The 26906-nt window shown below is 38.1% G+C and overlaps 1 protein-coding gene across 3 annotated transcripts in view; it reads left to right on the forward strand.

The window, feature by feature from the left end:
- Nucleotides 1–26906, forward strand: part of LOC124549481 (geranylgeranyl pyrophosphate synthase) — a 110691-nt gene that overhangs the window by 16772 nt on the left and 67013 nt on the right. For all 3 annotated transcript variants that reach the window (XM_047125248.1, XM_047125246.1, XM_047125247.1), the window contains exon 5: nt 4865–4967. In XM_047125248.1, coding sequence (XP_046981204.1) covers nt 4865–4967 — 103 coding nt within the window. The remainder of the gene's footprint in view (nt 1–4864; nt 4968–26906) is intronic.

Here is a 26906-nt window from a genome sequence, read left to right on the forward strand (position 1 = left end):
ACTGGCTACTTCAGTAGCCAGTAGCAATAACGTGGCCTATTCTACACCTTATTTTGGAGAAGAGAGATTAAGCATTGCCACGGTGTTTGCTATGAGAAGCAGACAAAATTGAAAGAAAGCTTTGCAAGTTTTTGAACGTTTTCCATGAGTTACAGCTGTTGATTTTCCTTAAGGTCATGAGAAACATAGGCCTACTTGGAAAAAGATTAGAGGACATGAGGGCCACAAATTGAATTGCACTAAAGGGAGACAGTGATTTATGTACTAGCCAATTCCAGTTGTTAAACAGTGTCCATCAATTTTCTATTCTGCAGTAACTTATCTCAGAAGTTGCCTTTTGCCAATCATATGAAGATTGTTAGAGAAACCATATAACAGTTTTCCACAGGAAAACAACTCTGGAAAACTGAATTCAGTATTTTGGCATTCTTTTTATTGTCTGTTTCAACACCAGTATTAATAAGCAATTGAACTGATGATTTTGATCCTGTCTAAGTTAACGTTCTTTCCTTTACTGTAGCAGATTTTAATCACAATCCACATATATAAGATTCTGTATAGATCATATGAAAGAACACTCCTGAGAATGACGTTCTTGGATAAACATTTTCAGGCTTCATGACATGTCAGTTCAAGATAAAACCTCAAGATTTCAATGACTACCACATTTTCTTAGTCAAAAGCACCTAGCTGCTCCCTTGGTGGCCATATAGAGCGCATGGACAGCTTCTAAATGTTTGGTGTATGTTATACTTACATCAGGCTGCCATAGTGGTGTCAGTGTCTGTGCTGATGGTGCCACAGCTCCCATAGGAGTGTAAAAAGTTTGGCGAATTTCTGTTTCTTTTCAGTGTTGAGAGCTCGTTTTCATGCACCACTAACATTATAACTGCTGTCCCAGATAAACTTAGTCTTAGATGTTCTAATTTCTATGCATCTTTAATAACAGAAACACAGTATGTATAAGCCTGGGACAAAAGTGTCTTCAAACAGTATCTTGTGCTTATTTTTGAGGTATGTTCAGCAACTGCTGATTTCTCAAATTCGTGATTTTTTTTTTTTTAAATCTCCTGTTGATGCTGTATAAAGCGCTTTCAAATGATACAGATGGGCTTCCCAATGCTTCCACACGCACAGGGGGTATTATAAATCTCAGTGACCCCGAGGCTGAGACTGGCCTTAACCAGTTGTAGCATTTCCCAAATAGATCTTAATTCTAGGACTATTCCTAGGAGCCTGCCTGTTTTACTATATGTATTATTGCAGAAATGAAGGATCACAGTAAACGAATCATCGTTTGATTTTTCAGTGTTTCCACATTTATGTTTCTTGGAGAGTGCCAACTTTATATCACATGCCCCATAGGAATTCTGTCATAATACATACTACAGATGATTCATTTTGGAATCCAAGTGATCCTCATCACAAACAGTTTTATCTTTGTATGCCAGTACATTTAAAATGGCTTTCTTCTGGACTGGATGGTTGGAGGCTTACACTCCGAGGTATGGATCAGTGTATGTCAGCTTGCAGTACAGAGTGGCTGAGTTGCCCCTCTCATGTTTGTTGTTCCGGAACATCTAAAAATGGCAACTTTCCTTCTCTCTTTGTCTCCCCAGTCTACTGGATGTTTGGGAATAAGTACCGTATTTCATGGCTCAAGGCACTGCTGAAGAGCTTTGACACCATGTGGTCATTCCATAAACATGTCATCTACGTAATGATAACGTGAAGATAGACAAAATAGAGCCAAATTTAATTAAAAATTAAATTAAATTAGAATGTGAGAGAATAACTTCATCTGGGATAGTGGAAACAATCTTGGTGGTGTGTGGACTGAGCTCAATACTGAGAAGAAACAGAGAAACAGACTGAGTTTTTTATGTTCCCATGGGAGCAGTGGTGCCACTAACGCAGACATTGACACCTCTGTGGCAGCTTGATGTAATTATAATGTCTGTTGACCAGTTAGGAGGTATTGCTTTGCTACATAATGCCACAACAGCAGTAGCCACAGCACTCAGCTGCTCTTGGAGAAGACAGTGATGCTAATCATTGAAAGCTTGAAGTCTTATTGGGAACTGATGTGGTCAGAAGTTCAAGAATGTCTTTAGACAGAAGAACCTGTTTATTCACCTATGCTTCTAACATCGATCTGTTGCTGGATTGTGGAACATGTTTTTTTATCCTCACGCGTTAAGACCCCTACAGAAAAATTAACACTTATTTTTCAAACAGACATCTTGGAAACCCGGTGCCCTCTGTTCATCCTTGAAAACCAGAGCACTGTGGATAATCTAAATTTACATAATGGTTTATGCCAGGTTCCCTGAATTCTTGAAGGTATTTGATAATGACCTGCACTGTTAGTGAACAGAATGAAACCTAGTGGAATGTCAGACTGGCTTTGTGATTGGATTTAGGACTTCATGGCAGATAAAATTCAGCACATCATTTGTAACCACCACCAGAACTATACTGCAGCACGCACCAATAACTGTCTTGTTGAATATAAGTGTAGAAGTGAAACAGTCAATATTGTGAAATATAATTGATGGAACATTGATGAATTGAAATGATATAACAATAATTGGACATTATAATACAGGATGACACAGAAAAACGGGAACATTTCCACAATTGAATAAAACTAGAAGTGATGAAGGAAAGAAATTGCATTCATAGTAATTGAAACCTTACATTCTGAAACCTTACAACTTTGCCATGTACGAAACATTGATGGCATTTATCATTTTTAAAAATTAAATGCTTTAGGTGGCGTCCTCCTGTACGAATACATTCTTGAAATCTGCTGTTAAGATTCCTCATTGACTGCTGCAACATCTCAGCTGGGATACTGTTAATTGCATCCTGAATTCTCTGTTTTAACTCATCCAGGGTTCTTGGTCGAGTCGTGTAGACTTTGCCCTCGAGGTAGCCCCACAAGAAAAGATCACAAACAGATAAATCCGGTGATCTAGGGGGCCAGGGACTGTTATTGAATCATGAGATCACACAGTTACCAAACAATTCTTGCACATGTGCCATTGATTACCGTGGAGTGTGTGATGTCACTCTGTCCTGTTGAAACCAGTCTTCTTGAACGTTTGGAAAGTTGTACAATTCAGGTCTAGCAAAAGTTCGTGACATCTCCGCATAACAGTCAAGGTTGACAGTTATTGTGTTTCCGTGTTCATTTGCAAAAAAAATATGGTCTGATAATCACATGTGATGGAACACCATTCCATAGTGTCTCTTTACTAGCATGTAAAGGACACTCATGAATGTCATTAGGATTTGTGTTTACCTAGTAATAGTAGTTCTGTTTATTCACATAGTCTGTGAGATGAAATTGTGTCTCATCTGACATCCACAACTTTTTAGAAATTCATCATCATTGTTTATTTTTGTTATCATTTGTTGACGGAATCCTAATCATAACCAGTAATAGCTGTCCTTCAGTTGTTGCATCATCTGTAGTTTGTACGAATGAAATTTTAAATCAAGGTGAAGAATGCTGCAAACTCTCTTCTGGCACATTCCAACCACTGTTGCTTGCTTACAAATTGAATGCCGTGGGCTCGGTAAGACAGACTCGCGCGCAACATCAGTGTTCGCTGGAGAATGCACGCTTCTTGGTCATCCTGTTGGTTTCTTCACAAGGGCAGACCCAGTCTCTTCAAAGTTATTAATCCAACATTTTATCGCATGTTTCAATGGAATTGCATCATGATGTCCAAAATTATAAAAACATCAAAACTCCCTCTGTGTTGTTACCAAACTATCATTGTTTTTATAAAACATTTTAATGCTTGACGCACAGTGTTGTCAGTTACACTGATCCATGATTACTGAAGTGGCAGGCATTTTACTCGCTGTCATGAACCTGCAGTCCTACCACCTGCCCATGGCTGCCACTACTCATTTCAAACATTCCCCTTATTCTGTGTGTGTCTGTACATTGTCAACACCTTTGCACATGAAACCAGTGCAATTATTTACAAAGAAGTGACACTTAATGGAAGAAAAAAGTAGATTTAAAAGGAACAAATGCTTAAAGGAAAGGAACTGGGATATTGACTCACCTGTCAGAACGAGGAGTGCTGAAAAAAGCATATGATGAATATTACAAAATTAGTAGCATCTCAAGAGCTATGACAATTCCACTGCACAGCAGACTGTATGTCTTTGTGACAGTTCCTGAAGTTGTAGCCATGTGCTGACATATGACCTAACTCCAACCTGTCCTTTCATGTTCAGCTGTGGGGAAATTCATTGCTTGGCACATAGTACACAGCTTATAGTAACCATGTTGACAGCAAATTTGTATGCCTTTGTTTTTTAGATGTTGAGAGAATGTAAAATAATAATAATAATAATAATAATAATGATAATAATAATAATAATTCTCAAACAGCAATAAAAGTAAACAGAGCAGGCTGTTGTAAGCTATAAATAGCAAAAATTCTTATTATGGGTAAATGTTTTGTAGCATCCAATGATTGCAGATAAATCTTCCAGTATATGTTACAAAATTTGCATTCAATTATCCATTGTATTTACTTTGAATTTCCACTTTAATGGTCTACTGGCTCTCCATTAGTATTATTTTTAATGTTTTTTTCCCACCTCATAACATGCCATCTTACGTATCAATTTCGTGTTCCCATTTGTTGTGAATAGCACCACATGCTTGCAAAATCTGTAATCTATTACATGTTACTGTCAGTCTAGTCATACTAGATACAAATTTGTATGATTACGGTGGTGTATTATTTTTAAACCATTAAAAATTGTCATTCTTTTTTAGTTTTGTGATTAAAAAACTGACCATTCTGTATCAGTATAATATTGTTATCCACAGTATTCAGAAAATAAGAGCTTTTGTGAGGACCTGACTGAAGGAAAGTTCAGTTTCCCAATAATTCATGCTATAACTAGTCAACCAGATGATAGACAAGTCATTCGTATCCTTTTTAAATAACGGTATGTAATTTTTGTTTTCATGATAATTTTAAACATATTAAAAATAATTGTAAGTATGTAAGTTATACTGATAATGGAAATGTTGATGTTGGTGTTTGTCACCTTTGTTGCTTAAAAACTTCCTTATGATCACTACTCACTAAAATGGCTGTCTGAATTTACAAAAATTATTTTGACTGTAAAATTTGAAATATCTCAGCCCCACATTTCAAGGGAACTCCTACTTGTGTAAGTGCATGGTAATCCAAGGCCTTTAGAAAATATTGATACAGTACATATGCTGCACTCTGCTTCATTTATTTTCAGCATTAGCCTGGGGAATTTTCCTGATGTGTACGTATAATACAGGGTTTCCATGAATTATCTTTACAGTTCTAGATTTTAATAACTGTAGAACTGTTTCATATATTAACAAATGGTTTTTAACAAGTGTCAAGATAACTTTTAAAGCTTTGTTCCCTCATTAATTCATGTCATTGTGTTCTTTGGCAAAGACACAGGCAATGTTCAATTGGTATTCAGTTTCTGCCCATGTACAACCCACGAACTCCACAGTGACATAAATGTGTTACAGATGCATGCCTTCCAGCCCTGTCAGTAATGTTGGTTCAGTACACTAGAGCATATAAAACCCCTTCGGAAGCAGTCTAGTGGCATGAAAACCAAATGATGGTGGCAGCTACCAAATAGAACCATTTAATTCAGTCTGTCTATCAAGAAACTTATCCTTCAGAAATTGATAAGAGTCAAGAATGAATGAGGTAGTTCCACCATCTGCTGAAGTATGACTTCAAATAGATTGCAGGTGTTCCAGTTGTGGCACAGCACACACTTGTAACATGCCCAGGTAAATAGTGTTGACAGTAGGCACATTGAATAAGAATGGACAAAGCAATTGCATATAACTTTGCACCACACATTGGCAGTCTCCATTTCATTTGTAAGATCAGGACACACTGATTCCTCCTCCTCCTCCTCCTCCTCCTCCTCCTCAATACTTAGATTGCCAGCAACAGTTCTTTTCCCCAATTTTTCACTATCCTCTGCAAGTGTCTTTATTTCCAAGTTTGTTGCATGTAAGTTTCAGATCTTGTTCTATCTGTTCAGTTTGCCAGATACATGAAAAGTTAACTTATCACAGAAACAAGTCTTTTCCAAAAAGTCATTGTTTATGTCAATTTTGGATAACTTGTCCACTGGAAACGTTCACTCTTAGGTTTGTCTGTTACATTTAGTGCTTTGAGCAGCTGCACCTCACAGGCATAAGTATGTAACACTTTATGCAAGACTTTGTGCAGTGTTAGCCATGGCATTTACAACTGTCTGGTTGTCATTTGCAATAATTTTGTTGTCCTTGTAAACTCCTGCCATACCCCCTTTCCATGGTGGACTGTGAGGCAGTTGGGCAACCCACCTCTAGTTTATGGAAAACACTACCTCATGTCCATAAATGATGTCTGCTAAGCTGAAATAGTCAGTCAGGGTGGTGGTTATACTGTGTCTGAAAGTATCGTTGCTTGGGAACTGGACTTCATCTTTATAGACTACTCTACATATTGGGCTTTCTCCTGTACTATCAACATTTCTTTGAAAAGTCTGTAACACCGAGAAAGTAAAAGAGAACTTTGATTTGTATTGCCACATGTTCAAAACAACTTGCTCTCATCTTGTATAATTTTAAAGGCTAAAGTCATAGAGATAACTGAGGCTTTAGCTTAGTGGGGAAAAAATCTTGAGCTATAGGAAGAAGAAAGCTACAGAGTTAATAATTTCACATCCATTTCACATCCACTATCAGTGATGCTGAATATAAGGCAAATAAAATTTTATTTTCGTGAATTTTTCAGTGCCACTATCATCCATTGTTATTTACTGCTGGATGAGGGCTGCCTCTGGACTCTTCCATTCATTGTATTCAGCAAATCCACCCGTGCTGTTCCTACATTCTTCTTTGATATCAAGTTCCATCAGGTTGTCATCTTTTTATCCCATTCATCTTGGAATGAAGCAAAGATCTTCATTGGGTGTATCGTCCACCACCATAGCTGAGTGGATAACATGCCACTTGTCATGCAGGGGGCCAGGGTTTGATTCCCGGCTGGGCTGGAGATTTTCTCCACTCAGGGACTGGATGTTGTCTTCATCATCATCATCATCATTTCATCCTCATTGACATTCAAGTCGCTGAAGTGGCATCACAAAGACTTGCACCATGCAATCAGGTCTACCTGCCAGAAGGCTCTCGCCACACGACATTCCATTTTCATTGGTGTATCTACATATCTTTGACAGGCTTGAATGTCCTATGACGTGTCCCCCCCCCCCCCCCCCCCCCCCCCCCTCTCTCTCTCTCTCTCTCTCTCTCTCTCTCTCTCTCTCTCTCTCTCTCTCTCACACACACACACACACACACACACACACACACACACACACACACACTTTTTTTTTTCTTTTACAATATCTGTGTACTTTTCAAATACCCGTTAATGTGCTTGGAATAAGTTAGTGTCAGTTCTAAACATATCAAACAGTTTCATATATGAAATGTCACAAAATGTGACATTAAAAGTTGCTGTAAGATTTCAGTTGCAGTGGTGCAGGCTTCAGGAAGCTCTTCATAGAATACAGCTATGAGTTGCTTTTCATATCTGTGCTAAATGTTTGATAAAAATCTTTAAGTTCCTCTCCAAGGGCTACTCAACTCTTTTGTTGGTATGCTGTTGGCAAATCCATTGGGACCGAACCTTTGCAGGACAACATTCTTTTTTATGCTGTAAGTGTAAATGCTTTTGCTATTCTTAGACTCTTCCCAAGTAGCAGTTGCTAGGTATTGGTCTGTAAGTGGTGACCAGTCCTTCACTATTGAAATCTTTCAGCAAGTACCAGTGATGATGACTATTGGTCACAATTGTGAAACGTTGTATATCACATTTTTGCCTAACTGCCTGTACTGTGAATAAATTACAAGTCTCTAAAATAATAAATAAATTAATAACACTCAGTGTGCTACTTTAAGGTAGTCCTTATTTTTTTGGAATTTTATATTTCTTCACACATATCCATATGCATTTCCTTTTGTTTTAAGAATTATTTTAAAACCTATTTTGTTGAAATTAGAAGTCATGGAACCTATGCCACAGGGGCAGAGAAGTTGTGTCATATCACTGCATGTTGTTTATTACTGCATATGCATGTGATTGACTGCAATGAAACTTCCTGGCTGATTAAAACTATGTGCTGGACCAAGACTCAAAAGTCGGGACCTGTGCCTTTCACAGACAAATCTTCTATCAACTGAGCTACCCAAGTACAGCTCATGACTTTTCCTTACAGCTTTACTTCCATTAGTACCACATATCCTACCCTCCAAACTCCACAGAAGCTCTCCTGTGAAACTTGCAAGACTAGCACTCCTGGAAGAAAGGATGTTTGGGAGACATGGCTTAGCTCCAGCCTGGGGAAGTTTCCAGAATGAAATTTTCACTCTATAGCCATATGAGTTCATTTCAGTCAATAGTTAGATACGTTGAAGAAGTTAAGCATAGATTTACATTTATTAAATAAGTTTTCTTTTTCTTGGGATTCAAGTATTTTCTATCTTAGTGCCAAACAGGCTGTGAAATATCTTAAGGTGACATATAGTACAGTGGAAAGAGGGTAATGTAAGATTCGAATGGGGTATTAACAGCCAATGGAGAACAAAAAGAATTAATTTTGTATTGTGTGCAAGATCACTAGAGACAATAGCATGATTGTTAAAAGAAAAAAAGGCTAAACTAATATTGATTTATGCTTCATTCATACATTTAGTATTGTCTGTTGCACAGTAGTACTTAAATTTCTCACATTTAAATATATTTTTGGTAGGGGTTAATATTAATTAATTTTAATGAAATTTAGCTCATTATCAAAACATGCAAAGGAAGGGGGGGGGGGGGGATGTTCAAACCATTTGACATTTCTATGTAGCATTGTATGAGGATCACTCTTAATGACAGCAGTCTACAGTCTAGCACATGCATAAGCAGCATCAAACAACACATAGTGATATGACAGAACTTCTCGGCCACTGAGCATGGGTTCCTTGTCTCCAGTTTCAACAAAATAGATTTTAAAATTCTTCATAAAATAAAAGGAAAGAAACTAGGGTGTGTGTATGAAGAAACACCAAATTCAAAAAAATAAGGACCACACTAGCGCTAAATGTGTGGATAGCTGTTGAAGCAAAAATGTTCTTAGCAAGCAACCTATGGGAAACTTACTGTACCACACCTCATTTGTATAAGGCTTTCCCAGGCACAACTGGACGTACTATGTAGGTTGCTGCAGTTCAAATGAACTAAATATTCAGTTATTGCATATGTATTTTGTGGGAATAACATTGTCTGGATACATCACAACTAAAAATGCTCAATGCAGAATGGGTGTACCGTGATGGAGTAGAAGCACCCAAACAAATGAGAGCTTGATTAGGTACTCACCTGAGCAGAACACACCCCATGGTACAGAATGAATTTGTAGGAATAAAATGTGAAGAAGAAACATCTGATAAAGTGTCATTATATGTAAGCAATGTTTTAGAAGATTTGTTCATTTGATTGGTACACTTAACTTCACCAAATTAGTGACGCCCTGGCAGCCCTGGCGCCGGCCACGAGCGCTTTTCGTTTGCTGTGTTGCAAGATAAGTAATTTAGCTAGTAATTAATCATTTTTGCTATGTATTCTATAGTATTTATTTGCATTAGTGTCAGATACACAGTTTGTATTTGCATCTGAATAAGATAAGCAAAGTTTCTATTTAGGACAGTTTCCGGGTGTACGCAAACGTTTGTTTACATTCTTAACTGATGTTGAATATGCGGGATTATCAATTAATTCAGTGCACAATACTTAGTATTTGCGATTATTAGTGCCATTTAGGCTCAATACGTTGAAGGTAGCAGTTTTTATACGTTTTATTAGGTTATTTTTCATGTGAACATAAACGTTTGTTTACATTATCAATACAAGGGTTAATCAGTTTAAGTTAGTGTACAATACTCAGTATTCACATGTATTAGTGTCATTTACACTCAATATATTGAAGGTAGCAGTTTTTATATGTTTTATTAGGAATAGTGATACTGACAGTGATTTCTAACCTCACTAGTATACGTTTGAGTAGCGCAACCTGCGACCATTAACAGTTAAACATATAATATGTGGTAAATTAGTATTACACTACAATATCTGAGTAAATCAGTGTTACAATAAAACTTCGGAGCCCTTATTACATACTGTTTAGTTAGCAGAAAGCTAAAACTCACCTCTCCGTCTGCTTAAATTCCTTAGCTTGTTGTGGGCTTTAGTGATAGTGTACTGTAAGCCCATCGGTTCTTATAAAGTAGAATTTGTATTTCTGCTTTACATTCTGAATTCTTATTGTTAGCTAAAGGTTTTGTTTTGTATCTGCATCTGTCAGAGTACAATACCCAGTGTTTACATTTATTAGTGTCATTTAGACTGGGTACATGTGAGGTAGCAGTTTTTATAGTTTTATTAAGTCACTTTCGCGTGTATTTAAACACTTGTTTAAATTACAAATACGAGGGATAATCAGTAGGGGCAGCTTACTGTAGGTCACTGTTTAATTCATTTATAATATTCACTAGATAGCCCCTAGCAGTTTACTGTAGGTAACTGTCTTATTCTTTAGTATTCTTTAAATAGCCCCTAGCAGGAAAATAAGCACCAGATCTCGCTTCTACCATAAATTTTTATTTTCATTATTGAGTGTCCTTTCTGCCAACTAGAGTGTAGCTGTTACCTTGTGTGACAGTAGGTTTCCTTAAGTTTTTTATAGTAAATCAGTTACTAGCTAGATGGATAGGGACTGTGTCTGTTGTGTGTGGATGCAGAAGGAGTTGGCCAAAGTCCAAACCCAGCTGGAAGCTTTGTTTGCCACAGTCAACAAGCTCCAGAGTGCCACTTTGAGGTGCGGTGGGGATGGGGTGCCTGGGGCAGCCTCTGCTGTACTAGATGTGCAGGATGAGGGGGGGGGGGGGGGGTGGAATGTCACAGCACTCTGTCACTGAGCTGACCTCAGGTGCGACAGAGCCGGCTGGCCCACTCTCACCTCAGTGTGGGTGACAGACTGTGTCGAGGTCTCAAGCCTCAAAGTGAAGGCTGCATTGGGGAAGCAGGCTCCTGCCAAATCCCATGCACTTTGATAATAGATTCAGTGTGCTATCTGATGCTGGGGGGAGGGGGGGGGGGGAGGCTGAGCTGGATCAGACTGCAACTTCTGCCAGGATAGTGACTGCTCCTTCAGCAAGGTCCAGACCGGCATGTAGGGGTAGGGGTTTGTTAGTTATTGGAAGCTCCAATGTTTGGCGGGTCATGGAACCCCTCAAGAACATAGTGGCTAGGGCAGGGAAGAAGTCCACTTCACTCGGTGTGTTTGCTGGGGGGCCTTGTCCAGGATGTGGAAGAGGCTCTTCCGGCAGCTATCGAGCGTGCGGGGTGCAGCCAGCTGCAGATTGTTGCGCATGTCAGCACCAACAATGCCTGTCGTTGGGGTTCCGAGGAAATCCTTGGGTCCTTCCGATGGCTGGCTAAATTGGTGAAGGCGGCCTCCATCTCTCGAGGAGTGGAAGCCAAGCTGACGATCTGCAGCATCGTACCCAGGGTGGACCGGGGTCCTCTGGTTTGGAGTCGAGTGGAGAATCTAAACCAGAGGCTACGTTGACTCTGTGACGAAAATGGTTGTAGATTCCTCGACCTACGCTATGGAGTGGAAGGTTGTAGGACGTCCCTCGATAGATCATGGGTGCACTACACACAGGAAGCAGCTACATGGGTAGCACAGTACTTTTGGCATGCACATGAGGGTTTTTAGATTAGGTTCCTCCCCATGGGAAACAAACTGCTGGCCCAAAAAATTACCAGTTCATGACACTGATGTGGGTGTGCCAACTGTAAAAATTGTTAGTTCGCCTAAACAGGTCATTCCAAAGGATTTAAATATGCTTAATCTCATGTAAGTTGTCGAAGTGTCTGTAGCGAGATCCCCGAGTTAATCTCCGAAATAAACAGTAGCAATGCCAATATTGTATTACGTACCAAAAGCTGGTTGAAACCAGACATAAAGAGCAGTGAAATTTTGAACTCTGATTGGACAATGTTTAGGAAGGATAGGACTGATGCTATGGGATGTGGTGTGTTCATTGCAGTTAAAAGCTGTTTAAACGCAGTTGAGATTGATACTGTGTTGGACTGGGAAATAGTCTGGATAAAGCTGTCAATCAGACAAGGATTGACCATTGTATTAGGATGTTTTTATAGACCAGCAGCATCCGCAACAAATGTCGCAGAACATTTCAGGGAAAGTCTGGAGTACATAGGAAGTAAATATCCAAATTATCCTTTAGTTATAGGTGGAGACTTTAATCTAGCATCCATTGACTGGGAAAATTACACGTTTATCACAGGGGGCAGAAGCAAAGATTCGTGTGAAGTTATTCTAGGAGCGCTCTCAACATACAACCATGAGCAATTGGTTAGAAAACCAACTCGAGATGGGAACATATTAGATATCTTGGCGACAAACAGATCTGATCTTTTTGAGGAAGTTAATCTAGGAGAAGGTATTAGCGACCATAATGTTGTTGTGGCTTCTATGTCAGTGGAAGTTGAAAAAAAGAAAAAGAAAAAAAAAGAAGCAGCATAGAGTTTTCTTGTTTGGGAAAGCAAATAAAAGTATCATTAATGAATATCTTCATAGTCAGCTCCAAGCATTCACCGCGGGACACAAAGATATTGAGCATCTTTGGTCGCAATTTATAGGTATTGTCCACCGTGTGCCAGAGAAGTATGTGCCTAGCAGAAGTATGGGGGAGGGAAAGGATCCACCTTGGTACAACAAACATATTAGGAAGTTGCTGAGAAAGCAGAGAATTTTGCACAGTCGTTATAAACGAAGTCACTGCCCCGCTGACAAACAGAAATTATGCGACATGAAAGCACCTGCCAGAAGGACAATGAGAGACATTTTTAACGAATTTGAAAGCAATATTTTATCTGCAAATTCTAAAAATAATCCCAAAAAATTTTGGTCGTACGTGAAATCTATGAACGCTACAGTAGGGGTAATGTAACTGATGATGGTAAGCAGAAGGCCGAAAGTCTAAACCTAGCTTTCAAAAACTCGTTTACGATAGAGGACTGGAGCACCATTCCCCCTCTGAATTATCGAACAAACGAAAGGATGGCTGACATAATGTTTAGTGTATCTGGGATTGTAAAACAGTTAGGATCCTTAGACGCTAGGATGGCATCTGGCCTAGACGGTATCCCCATAAGATTTTATGTAGACTATGCTACAAATATAGCACCATTCTTATCTGTCACCTATCAGAGATCATTGGAACAGTGGAAAGTTCCACGGGACTGGAAGAAGACCCAGGTAATAGCAATCTATAAAAAGGGTAGAAAATTGGATACACATAATTACCGGCCATTTTCACTGACATCGATTTGTTGTAGAATCATGGAACATATTTTGTGTTCTGACATAATGACCTTTCTAGACTCTGTGAAGCTAATCTACAGAAACCAGCACAGTTTTAGGAAACAGCGGTCATGCGAGACAAAGCTGGCCCTCTTTGTGCATGATATACAACAGGCTCTAGATACCGGCTCCAAGGTTGATGCCATATTTCTCGACTTTCAAAAGGCGTTCGACTCAGTTCCCCACTGTCGCTTGCTACAAAAAGTGCGTGCTTATGGTCTATCCAATGACATATGCGGTTGGATAGAAAGTTTTCTAACAGACAGGGAGCATTACGTCGTCCTGAACGGGGTAACTTCAACAAAAACAAGAGTAACTTCGGATGTGCGCCAGGGCAGGGTAATAGGTCCTCTGCTTTTTACGATTTACATAAACGATCTGGTTGATGGTATTGACAGCAGCCTTAGACTGTTTGCCGATGATGCTGTAGTCTACAGAAAAGTAGTATCACACAAAAGTTGTGAACAAATCAGTGAGTATTTGCAGAAAATAAATGCGTGGTGTAATGACTGGCAGTTATCTCTCAATATTAGTAAGTGTAACGTACTGCGTGTAACAAGGCAAAAATCCTCATTAATGTATGAGTACAAAATAAGTGATCAGTCTTTGGAAGCGGTAACATCAGCCAAGTATCTGATCTCAAATGGAATGATCAGATTACACAAGTAACGGGTAAGGCGAACTCTAGATTGCGGTTTATTGGTAGAATCCTGAAGCGATGCAGTCCTTCAACAAAGGAAATAGCGTACAATACGTTAGTTCATCCAATCTTGGAGTATTGTTCGTCTGTGTGGGACCCTTACCAGTTGGCTCTGATTCAATAGATTGAGAAGGTCAAAAGTAGAGCAGCAAGATTCATTACTGGTACATTTAGCCATTGCGAGAGCGTTACAAATCTCATAGAAAGTTTGAAGTGGGACACACTTGCAGATAGACGATGCGCTAAACAGAAAGGGTTGCTCATTAAATTCTGAAATCCAATCTTCGCTGAGGATGTAGAGCATATATTATTACCACCAACTTTCAAATCTGTAATGATCATCATTCAAAGATAATGGAAATAAGAGCTCGTACTGAGGCGTTCAGACAGTCGTTTTTCCCTCGCGCGATCCGCGAGTGGAACAGAGGGGGGGAAATATGACTTCAGCGCGAATTGTACCCTCCGCCACACACAACTTGGTGGCTAGCGGAGTATATATGTAGATGTAGATGTAGAAATAACTAAGAAATTGCTCTTTTTTTCACTGAGGCAAGAGCAGCTCAACAAGTTAACCAAATTAAGGAAAAGCAAAAACTTAAAGACTACCCAACAGTCAAACTAAAGTCAGCTCAAGTGAATGCGTCAGGACATCATGAGATGTAATGGGGATAATGGGATCAGAACTGCAGTAAAAATGGTAACTGTAATTTGTCTCATAGATAAGGAATCTAATGAAAAATGTTGATGGCACATTATAGAAAGCTATTCATTTGTGCGACCTTTCTGTAGATTAGTGTTACCTGAGAAGCATAAGACACACTTTATATGGCTGAAAATAAGTCTTTTTCTTACCACCTCCTCTAAGGCATTTTAAATGCAAGAGGTTTTGACATAGTAGTGTGGAAAGTAACAGTTGATGAAAATTGCAGGTGTTATGTTCAAGCCATCCGTTGTTCTCCACTACAGATCTCACAAAATGCTCCCTTGCCTTTGCAGATGCTGCTTTGTGGGAAGTTGTAGTGGATGTAATTCCAGGAACTGATTCTTGTCTTAATCTATCTAGTACAGAGACCAGTATCTGAATGATGACCTAAAAATGGGGCCCAATCATGTTAACTGAATGTTGTACATCAACAGACTGTGACAGAACATTGTGATAGTGACTAGAAGTGGGTGGACCATGTGACAGAGGTCATCCACAATGCCTCTGATGCATTCACTCCAAAATTTGCCTCTCACTGTTCTGTGGTGAACAGTAATGGTTAATCTATGTTGAGGGACAGGAGGATGACACAGCAAAACTTCAGAAGCAGTCCATCTGCAGGAAATCTGTTTTGCATAGCTGGGACTAAAGCCAGGAACATGTTGAAGGGGTGAAAGAGAAGGTCATGGTGTAATTTCCTGTGCTTTATAAACTGTTCCACCTCATCAAAGTACTTGTACCTATAAGGAAGGAAAATTAGGGTTGTAACATCATATACTGCACTCAAAAAAAGCCTTTCACATTGTTTATGTCACTCTGTTTACCAGTCTCTGTTGTCTGTTATGAAAATGTGCACTGTTCACTGTTTGTAAAAGTTCTTTGGCCTTGGCTTTCCTTGCTTTCTTGGACCTAATGAACCTCATTCATCAATTGCTTTCATACAGCATAGCCTACCACATTCATCCTATTAAAATACAGATAATAAAAAAATTATAGTTCTGTTTCATTTCTATACAATATTAATCTTATTTCATAATGGAATGATGATGAATAATTTCTTGTATTTCTTGCACACCCATTTTTGTATATTTTTGTCAGATGTTTCCCAGAAATCGCTCATGAATCTCTTCATTTCACTCTCCGAGTTTTCCACAACCTATCATTTGCAATGTTGTTATCATACCACCACCTTCTGTCGCAGCACATATTAATTTATTTAATGGGTGTCATCTGTTTTGTTCTTAGTTTTCTATCTGTCATGACTCCTATGTACAAGAATGTTACAATGTTTCGGATTTAAACTCTCATCACTCTCGTTATGGGAACGCAGCAGCCAGAGACAGTGGCCATGTATGTGTGAGAGGTGTTTGTGTGAATGTGTGTGTGTATGTTGTCTATTTCAGATTAAGGCCTTCTGGCCAAAATTTATCATGTTTAGTACTCTTTTTGCTGTGCCTGTTGCGGCAGTGCGGTTCTTTCCGTCCCTTTACGTCGGACCTGCACCTACCTGTGAACATTGTCTCAGCAGATCATCAGTAGGAAAGCCAAGTGAAACCTACTGTACTTTGACGTGAACCAGGCTGCAATTTAAGTCACTAATCGACATTTCGGGAGAAACACGAAATGAAAGGTTGGAAATTTTGTCCTCAACTAATATATTCTGAAACTTAGGTGAACAAGTATCACTGCCAAGCCCGTGCTAGTCTTAACACAGTCACTCATAAACCCTTTCAATCACGTTAGCAAGTTTATGGTGTTGCATTTTCTGAAAACGTAATAGCTACAAAAATACTGATTGTTTTTGATTGATAATGCTCGCCAAATATTAAGTCTGTCGGTACCTAATGCAGTCACAGTTTTTAGCCACTGACCTGCTCAATACGCCACGTGGAATTCATGTCTTTTCTCTTCACAAAATTCATTTAAAAATTCCGAAATTTCTACACGCCCATCACACTTTTGATGTATGAGACACTGCTAGATCCGGCAACTTACCGTTTCCATCGGAACTACTACTACTACACACGTCCGAACTGTTTCATGGCTAGGCTCCCACTCTTCTCTAGAATACTCTATGTCTTCTCTACCAGCAGAGAAAGACACGCGGAGAATATTGCTTCGCCATTGGTCAGTTTACTCAACAGCCAATAACAAAACAACACTTTCCCGTGTCAGTCCGTGCTTATCATCAATAACCAATCGCAAAATAGTAAACGTAACGACTGCACTTTTTATCGACATAATTATCTAGTATGCTGAATTTTTGCTTATGCATAAAGTTATTTATCATTGTTATTTATACCTGAATTAACTGTCCCTTTACCATAAACTTACTTTACAAATCTATTCTACAAAAATCCCCTTTGTCCATATCCATACTTCTTCGAAATGTTCCCACACTAAATCCTACTACATAACTCATTAAACAATTATCTTCATATTAACCTTAAACCACACTGATGCATCATTCATATTGCTAAAACACATTTACAACATTTTACATACACACAAAGACATAACACTTTATGAAAATACTAGAACAGTTTATGAAAAACATTCTATTACTTTAGTGCACTCTAGTGGGCACAATCGAAACTAAAATCACAGTCCCCCTATCCAATATTGTCCTCTATCGGCTGACACATAAACTACTTGCGTGTCCAGTCTCGCGTTACCTTCTGTCACTATCCAGCTCTGAAACACATCTCCCACTTAACCGCCTCCAAGGCAGGATCGTTATACGGCGCTATGCCTCACACCCCCTATGATTATAAAATTTTATTCCAAAAAATTTTAAAATTATACTTATATCGATCCTGACTTAAAATTGTGAAATATTTCACAAAAAATATTCTCATTCTTATAGACTAAAATCACAAATCTCTTACTTCGGACTTGCAGTCTATAACTAACCTAGTCTAAAATCTTTAATTTCTTTGATAATAATCCTTTCTTACTTGAAAACATTTTTTGCAAATCTCTCAAAAACATTCCTAACTTTTTTAATAATTTTTTTTTTTTTTTTTTTTACATTTACTTTTTGAATGTCTCTTTTTCAGGCACTGCAGTTGGTGTCCTACTATTTAATAATAGTATTTTGTCCTACCTTAAAAAAATCTGCACATAACTAATGCCTCTTTATCACACATTTTTCCGTGAGTCTTGAGTATGGCACCTTGCATTGTAGCGTCCATAACACACCTCTGTTCTCCACTTATTGGTCCGTCCATGGTTTACATGCATTGCTGTCCCTGAAACCATTCTTCTGTCTAGGCCTACTTCCTTTATATACCTCCTAATATACAATTACTTATGGTATAAGAGATTAGTTACATTTTTTACTATTTAGTTTAACTTGAATTCAAATGAAAGTAAATTAACAGAGTATTGCTTAATCAAATCAGCAAGATCAAATCTATTCGAAAATCTTTTCTAAAATTTACTTCTTTTTCAAAAACTTAATGCATTTAAAAGAACTAGTTGCTATTGCAAGCAAAGGTTTTATTAATTTTTTCTGTTTAACTTTCATTCAACTTGAAAATATTTAATGGTAAAAAACATATTTCCTATAAAGCAATTATTTACAAATATTTTTATAGTACATAGTTACCACTTTTTATGTAGTGTCCCTATTCATCACTTCCTCCTCATAGTTTCACCACTATGTTACAGAAATCAAGAATTGTATTTACAAAATATACATATATTCTCCACATTCATTCATACTCCACTCATAAAAAATATTCTTCACCTAGATCCCCTTTACTAACTGCCCTTGTCACATCTGGTTATTCTCATATTTATACATGTCACTCAGCCTTCAATCATAAACTGACCCCCATCTCTCTCACCACAAAACTTACATCATCTTAATCCCATGACTCCATCTTATACCTGCAAAGCCACCTTCCCTAACAGAGAAGAATATTACAGAAGATAGATTCAGCTCAGAATGATTAGACGAGGAAGACTGGCAATACAAAAAGAAAATGAAATAGCACTGCCAGTAACTTGAGCACCTGGTGTTCGTCAAACACCCAGCATTGCATAGGTTGCAATGCCCTCTGAGGCCTCCAAGCTTAACTGACATCTACCTCAAGGTCCACCCCCACATCATCTCCATACTCATTGTAGTCCCCCAAATCCTCTGTCCTTCTACAATACCTAACTGGTATACTGGCTACTTCTTCATCGATCACATAGTTTTTTCGAAAAAATGGCACAACCACATCTTTCCCATTTATTTCAAAAATTATCACACTTTCTTTAAAATTTAATCTCCATTTGTAATGGTTATGAAATCTACACCAATCAACATTTTTATAGACAGATCAGGAATTATAAGGAAGTTATGGAATACTTCCACCCCATTTACTTTCACTGGCAACAGAACTTCATGTCTAACAGGTTTTTTCACTTTTCCAGTAGCTACAATAATCTGTACCTCCATTACTGGCATAATTACAAGATCATTCCCTTTTTGCAATGACTCTAATCAACCTTTACTCACAGCACATAAATCACTACCTGTATCTGCTAAACACTGTACCTCTTCATCACACACTTGCAGACTAATTATTGGTTGACTCAGTACTTTCCTTCCCTTGCTAGTATCAGCACCCTCCGCCAACAAGTCGTTCACAACCTCTCTTCTATCAAAACCTTGCCTGTTCCGGAAATTACACAGATTTTTGCAGAATCACCTTCACCACTTTTCTCCCCCATACTAAGTATTCTATCTACTAGTGACAACTCAAAACTCCCTTCTGGCGCTTCGCTATTCTCCATTATAGCCTCTCTCTCTTCCCTTTCTCCACTATTAACTGGTCGACCCCCATTTTGGTCACCATCCTCCTGCTTCTCCCTAATAGCCTCACAAATGTCATCATTTATAGACGCTAATATTTCCACCACACTGGCGTCACTAATTTCCTGTAATTCTGCAGCCTCTGTACTTTCTCCTTCCTCAGAACATGACTTGACTTCAACTTGGTTGCTAACCACTTTCTTGCAACCGGATTCTGCCACATTTTCCACTAATATACCATCCCTCTCGTCTGAAATACAGTGTTTATCTTGTTTATGTCCATCTAAAAAATCTCTAAACCTCCATTAAACGTGCAGATGCTGCCTTTGTGCAACATCATTCTCTCGCACTGGAGAATATGATCAATAATCGTACACCTGTTCCCCATTACTTCGCCTATCATTTGCAGGATAGCACCATCTCCCGGCACCTCTGCCCCTGCCATTTCCACAGAACATGTCAATTCTGTTCATGTTTACATTATATCGCGGTCCTGCATCTTTTGGTGGTCTGTCATTACGATTTGCATATTCCTCCTCATGCAGTAACTTCTCAACCCTCTCCAAATGACTAATGAACTTATGCACATCATCCTTCGGTGCTGAAATAAGTTTGTTCCTCCAGTGCATAGGCAGTTTACCTAACCAAACCCTTAAAAATTTGCTCTGGATCAATTTTGTTGTTTAAGTATGACAAATTTGTCATCCACTTTAATGCGAACTTTTTTACACTTTACCTTCTGGGATTAAACTTTTCCCCAGCCCAGAAGCTATTTAATAACTCCATCTGTTTTTGCTTACCCCAATATTCTTTCAAAAATGCCTCTTTAAATTTGTCCAAAGTACCGTACTGTTCAGTAGCAATAAACCCCCAAATTCTGGCCTATCCTAAGAATTTTGACATAATAAAACCTGTTTTTTGTTTGTCTGACCACAAACTAGGTACCACACCTTCAAAATCATTCCAAAATTATTTTGGATACACATTTCCTGTTGGATCAAAACGTAAAAACTGTCTGTTAGTGACATATCAAATTTCAGATGATTCTACCACAAAACTACAACCACTACTGTTAATTCCATGTTTGAGGTTAGTTTCAACTGGGCATAGTGTACTGTCGTGCTCATCCAACCTACTTTCCTCCCCTTCTACTTGGTTAGTTAGCTGAAGAACATTTTTATCAGACTCATCCACTCGTTCTGACACAGTTTTTACTTCATTCATACATTTGTCAGATTCAGAACTGATTTTACTGGCTAACACTTTGTGATCAGTTTCACATACAGATTCTACAGCCGCTATTTTAACCTGTACTTTTTGTATACCTTCTTTAATTCCACCTACTCTTTGTTTGTTTCCAATAGCAACTCTATTCAAAGCCTCTGTTAATTTATCTTTTACAATGCTAACATATCTTTTGCAGTTATTCTCAACTCGAGAAATTTTGTCATCTACTTTATTTTCTAATGACTTCAGTTCATTTTCCCACATTTCTTTTAAAACAGCAGTCTGCTTTTCAATTTTTTCATTAAAACCACTGTCAAGTTTACTAATTTTTTCATTAAAACCACTGTCAAGTTTACTAATTTTTTCATTAAAACCACCGCCAAGTTTTTCAAGTTTACTATTAATTTTTTCAGCCAAATTAGTTTGTCCTTGTATAGAGCCGATTACAACAACAAACATTTCCTGCACACTTCCTAGTTCCATTTTTGGCATCACTGTTTCTTGTTTACCTTGTTCCACTGGCACTATACCAAATTTGGTATCCACATTTGATACATTTGATTCAGTAACATTACCAACACTATCATCACACACCTGATCATTACTGAGTTCATGCGTAATGTCACTTTTTGGATTAGTATTATTCCCACTAGTTACATTAACAAACATACTTGAAGCAGACTCAATTCCACTATCCGTAAATAACATAGAAATATCATCAAAAACATACCCTTTTATTTTAACATCTACTCCTTCTCTCTGTTCAGGTGTAGTAGTGTGTGAAGCACTCACGCTGAATAAAAGTTCTTCCTCCTTCACTGTATTCACAAAATCTTTATCACTTGCCATGTTTCTCAGTCTTTCAGCACACACACACACACACACACACACACACACACACACACACACAAAATATACAGATGTAACAAAGTTGACTTATCTTTTGTCGAATGCTGCAGCCTCGGCGTGTTGAGACTGCGAGTCCAATCCCCTGCAGCTGACGTAACAGTTTCCGGGCCACCGCTCATCATGTAGGCTGGCCGCGCTGCCCCATTGTACTGCTCGCCGCCACCTGTAAAGCAACATCTCCTGCTTCGCTGTGCTCCCGTCGCTACTGCAGCCCTTGCGTATGATCTTCTTTCTTGCAACTCCAGCAACTCGAAACAGGTTCTGTTAAAACTTTTGACAGTGCTGGTTCACTAAATTGTTTCACTAATGTTCACTGTTCAGTCCATCAAAATCTTTCTCTCTACCGTGAATACAAAATACTATGGCTTTAGTGTTTCCCGGCACCGATGCACCACGTGCGGCGGCGCGGTTCTTTCCATCCCTTTACGATGGACCTGGACTTACCAGTGAACATTGTCTCAGCAGATCATCAGTAGGAAAGCCGAGTGAAACCTACTGTACTTCGATGTGAACCAGGCTGCAATTTAAGTCACTAATCGACGTTTCGGGAGAAACACGAAATGAAAGGTTGGAAATTTTGTCCTCAATTAATATATTCTGAAACTTAGGTGAACAAGTATCACTGCCAAGCCCGTGCTAGTCTTAACACAGTCACTCATAAACCCTTTCAATCACGTTAGCAAGTTTATGGTGTTGCATTTTCTGAAAACGTAATAGTTACAAAAATACTGATTGTTTTTGATTGATAATGCTCGCCAAATATTAAGTCTGTCGGTACCTAATGCAGTCACAGTTTTTAGCCACTGACCTGCTCAATACGCCACGCGGAATTCATGTCTTTTCTCTTCACAAAATTCATTTAAAAATTCCGAAATTTCTACACGCCCATCACACTTTTGATGTATGAGACACTGCTAGATCCGGCAACTTACCGTTTCCATCGGAACTACTACTACTACACACGTCCGAACTGTTTCATGGCTAGGCTCCCACTCTTCTCTAGAATACTCTATGTCTTCTCTACCAGCAGAGAAAGACACGCGGAGAATATTGCTTCGCCATTGGTCAGTTTACTCAACAGCCAATAACAAAACAACACTTTCCCGTGTCAGTCCGTGCTTATCATCAATAACCAATCGCAAAATAGTAAACGTAACGACTGCACTTTTTATCGACATAATTATCTAGTATGCTGAAGTTTTGCTTATGCATAAAGTTATTTACTATTGTTATTTATGCCTGAATTAACTGTCCCTTTACCATAAACTTACTTTATAAATCTATTCTACAAAAATCCCCTTTGTCCATATCCATACTTCTTCGAAGTGTTCCCACACTAAATCCTACTACATAACTCATTAAACATTTTACATACACACAAAGACATAACACTTTATGAAAATACTAGAACAGTTTATGAAAAACATTCTATTACTATAGTGCACTCTAGTGGGCACAATCGAAACTAAAATCACAGTCCCCCTATCCAATATTGGCCTCTATCGGCTGACACATAAACTACGTGCGTGTCCAGTCTCGCGTCACCATCTGTCACTGTCCAGCTCTGAGACACATCTCCCATCTGCCTCCAAGGCAGGATCGTTATATGGCGCTACGCCTCACTGTCTGCAACTCAGCATCTGTGCAGTGTGGTGAGTAGCAATCTGTTCTTTTCATATTATTGTCTTTGATGAATGCTATGATTGTAAAATAAGTACTCATCTTTCCTTTGTTGAAAATGCAGTGTTCATCATTTTGATAGATGATTAGATCCTAGAGTTTTAAATTCTCCAGTGAAAACACTGTTTTACAAAATTTCTTCTTATTTTATCTCACGTTTTGTATGGCCACAAAATTGTAGTACACCATACACATTTTTACACAAAAGAGCCGTTGTGCAGCACGTTTTGGACCAAAACACATACTGTGTGCAGAGTACAGGTGCTTACAGAAACAGGTATGATTTTCAGACTGATGTTGACTGCAGAATCCCTTATTTGGCATGCACTCAGTTCTGTATATCATATCTCTGTTTTCCAGAATGTTCTAGAAGTTGTATAATCAAAAATGTTTTGTAATCGCATCCAATTTTACAGACAGAACACATACAAATAAAAAAAAAATATGGTTACATTAATGAAAGTTACTTGATGTAATCATAAAATAGAAAGTAAAATATAAAGATATGCCACATCAAGAGGTTTCTTGGTATATTACTTTTACAGCATAATTTTTTTTTTTTTTTTTTTTTTTTTGAAGAAACTGAACATGTTTTTGATATATAATAATAGTTCTTAATTTGATGAACGATAATGTTTCACTTGGCATTAAGTAAATTAAAATTGAAAAATAGTAAAGTCCTTGTGGCATTAGTTATCTATATAAATAAAAATTTAAATGTTCAGTTGTTCAAAATTATTAATCTCTAAAAGTTCTTGATGGATTGCTTTAAAATTTTGACACATGACATTCTAATACGTGCGAGTTTTTAGGTACTTACTTAATGTTACACATATTTGAAAATAGTTGTATAAAACGTGTATTCCAATGCAATATTATGTCAAAATTTTAAAGTATTCAGTCAAAAACTTACGAAGATTTGCGATAAGGAACGCTTACAGTTTCTGCATAAAATCGGCCTTGGAACAAAGCAGTAAACAGAAACTATATACAGAGTTATTGATCACGTAGTGTAGTGTAAATGTGGTAAGCAAGATTTTCATTGTTAGCATGTGGGGTCATGGCCACCTGTATTATAAGTTCGCAGTGTTTGGAGTGGTGGAGAGGTATGTCTAGTCACTGTATTAACAATAATCATGGTCTGACAAATGTGACCATAGTAGCAACCTTCCTTCTGCTCTTTGTGTTGTATTACAGCAGCTGTAATTTAATTTCAGTTATTAGTACAAATGAACACCGCTTTGGAAGACAGCCGTCTCTATAAGGAGCTGTCATGAATCGTTCTTACATCCATGTGAAACACACTGATCCATACTACATACGCTTTCGTAGGTTGGTATGACCTGATTTCAAACATAAACAATCCTCCTCAAGATGGTCCATAACATTATGACAATTTGCACCCTTTTTCTCACCCAGGACATCATCAAACCAAGTGACCACCGTTTTGGTAACAAGTTGTAGATTTCATGCCTGTTGTTTTCTGTTTACAAAGACTGCCAGCTTTAATGTTTTAATCAATATTGTGTTACCAGTTTTATTTACCGTAATTTTATAGTGGTTATTAATAATAAGTCTCACACCGGAACACACAAGGTTTTTGCTGCATGTTGTATTAACACCATTGGACATGATCGAAACAAAGAGGGAAACCCACATGCGTGTGTGTGTGCGCAACAGCACTCGGCCACTGCCTTTGTGATTGATGTTTCATGTACTATAGAGAGAAGTAGAGCTAATTGCTGTTAGGAAGAAACAAAAACAATTAATTACTTAAGATTTTTTAAAAAAAGACAATATTCAAATTGTTTTAATTTCATATTTTGAACAGTATAAAGATAATGACAGTAATTCATTTATTCTAACATATTGGGTTTTTCCTGTGCTTTCCTGTACTTCAAACTCTTATGGGTCAGACTGCTGAAAAGTGTGAAAAGGAGTATTACTGTAAGTACAAATATACATGTTCATTTCTTCAAAATCTCCAGTATACGGAAGTTCTTCACTGATTGCTTTGAAATTTTGACACAACATTGAATTTTAATATGGGACTGTTTTTAGGTACCTAATTCTTAATATGTAAAGGGAAAACGTTGTTACCAAAAACCTCGGTGTACTTTTCCAATGTACTTCAAGTTTGTGCATGTTACTGAAATAAACATTTAGACACATGCAGACCAGATATTTTTAACAAATAAATATAAATATAAATTAGTGAAATGTATATTTAAAATATAAATGTAAAGTAGTGAAATGTTAGCAAACAGGAAAGTTGTATTTATGCTGTATTGGTTTATGATTAGAAAATTAGAAACTACTACAGAATATGATTTTGCAGTAACAATAAAGAAGGTTGACGGTCAGAGGGGATGGGAGGGGGAGGAGGGGAGGTGGATAGAGGAGTGGGAAGAAATGTACCGAGAGAGAGAGAGAGAGAGAGAGAGAGAGAGAGAGAGAAGGAGGAGGATATGTACAAAGAAAGGGGGAAGAGGAGATGGACAGAGACAGGGGACAGAAGGAGATTTGGATGCGTCATCCTATTCCCATTCATATTAGAAACATGTGCTTTCCCTTTTCTTTCTTTACCATGTAAGTAGACTCAGCCACAGCAAAGCCTGGCTGGGAACAGCTTGTAACTGATAAAAAGAAATAGAAAACAAATTACATTTTTCATGGACCCAAAATCATTTGGCTGTGACTATTCATGGGATGAACAAGTTTTGTTCTGTAATAATTCCACAAAGTAGTTACCAAAAACATGTGAAAGTATTGTAAACAAATATTACAAACAAATATGCAAAAGAGTATAACTACATAAATACTTCACAGTATAGCGTACTTTAGTGAAACATGGACTGTGGGAAAACCAGAACAGAAGAGAATGGAAGCATTTGAGATGTGGTGCTATAGACGAATGTTGAAAATTAGGTGGACTGATAAGGTAAGGAATGAGGAGGTTCCACGCAGAATCGGAGAGGAAAGGAATATGTGGAAAACACTGATAAGGAGAAGGGACAGGATGATAGGACACTGCTAAGACATGAGGGAATGACTTCCATGGTACTAGAGGGAGCTGTAGAGGGCAAAAACTGTAGAGGAAGACAGAGATTGGAATACGTCAAGCAAATAATTGAGGACGTAGGTTGCAAGTGCTACTCTGAGATGAAGAGGTTAGCACAGGAAAGGAATTTGTGGCGGGCCACATCAAACCAGTCAGTAGACTGATGACCAAAAAAAAAAGGCGTACTTACGTAAAGACCATGAATCTTGTATGTTACAACTGAAACCAGAATAAACATTGGTGATCACAGGTGGAATCACAAATTTTGGTAAACTAATGATGA

Source organism: Schistocerca americana, chromosome 1 (assembly GCF_021461395.2).
Source record: "Schistocerca americana isolate TAMUIC-IGC-003095 chromosome 1, iqSchAmer2.1, whole genome shotgun sequence".
NCBI classification, from domain to species: Eukaryota; Metazoa; Arthropoda; class Insecta; order Orthoptera; family Acrididae; genus Schistocerca; species Schistocerca americana.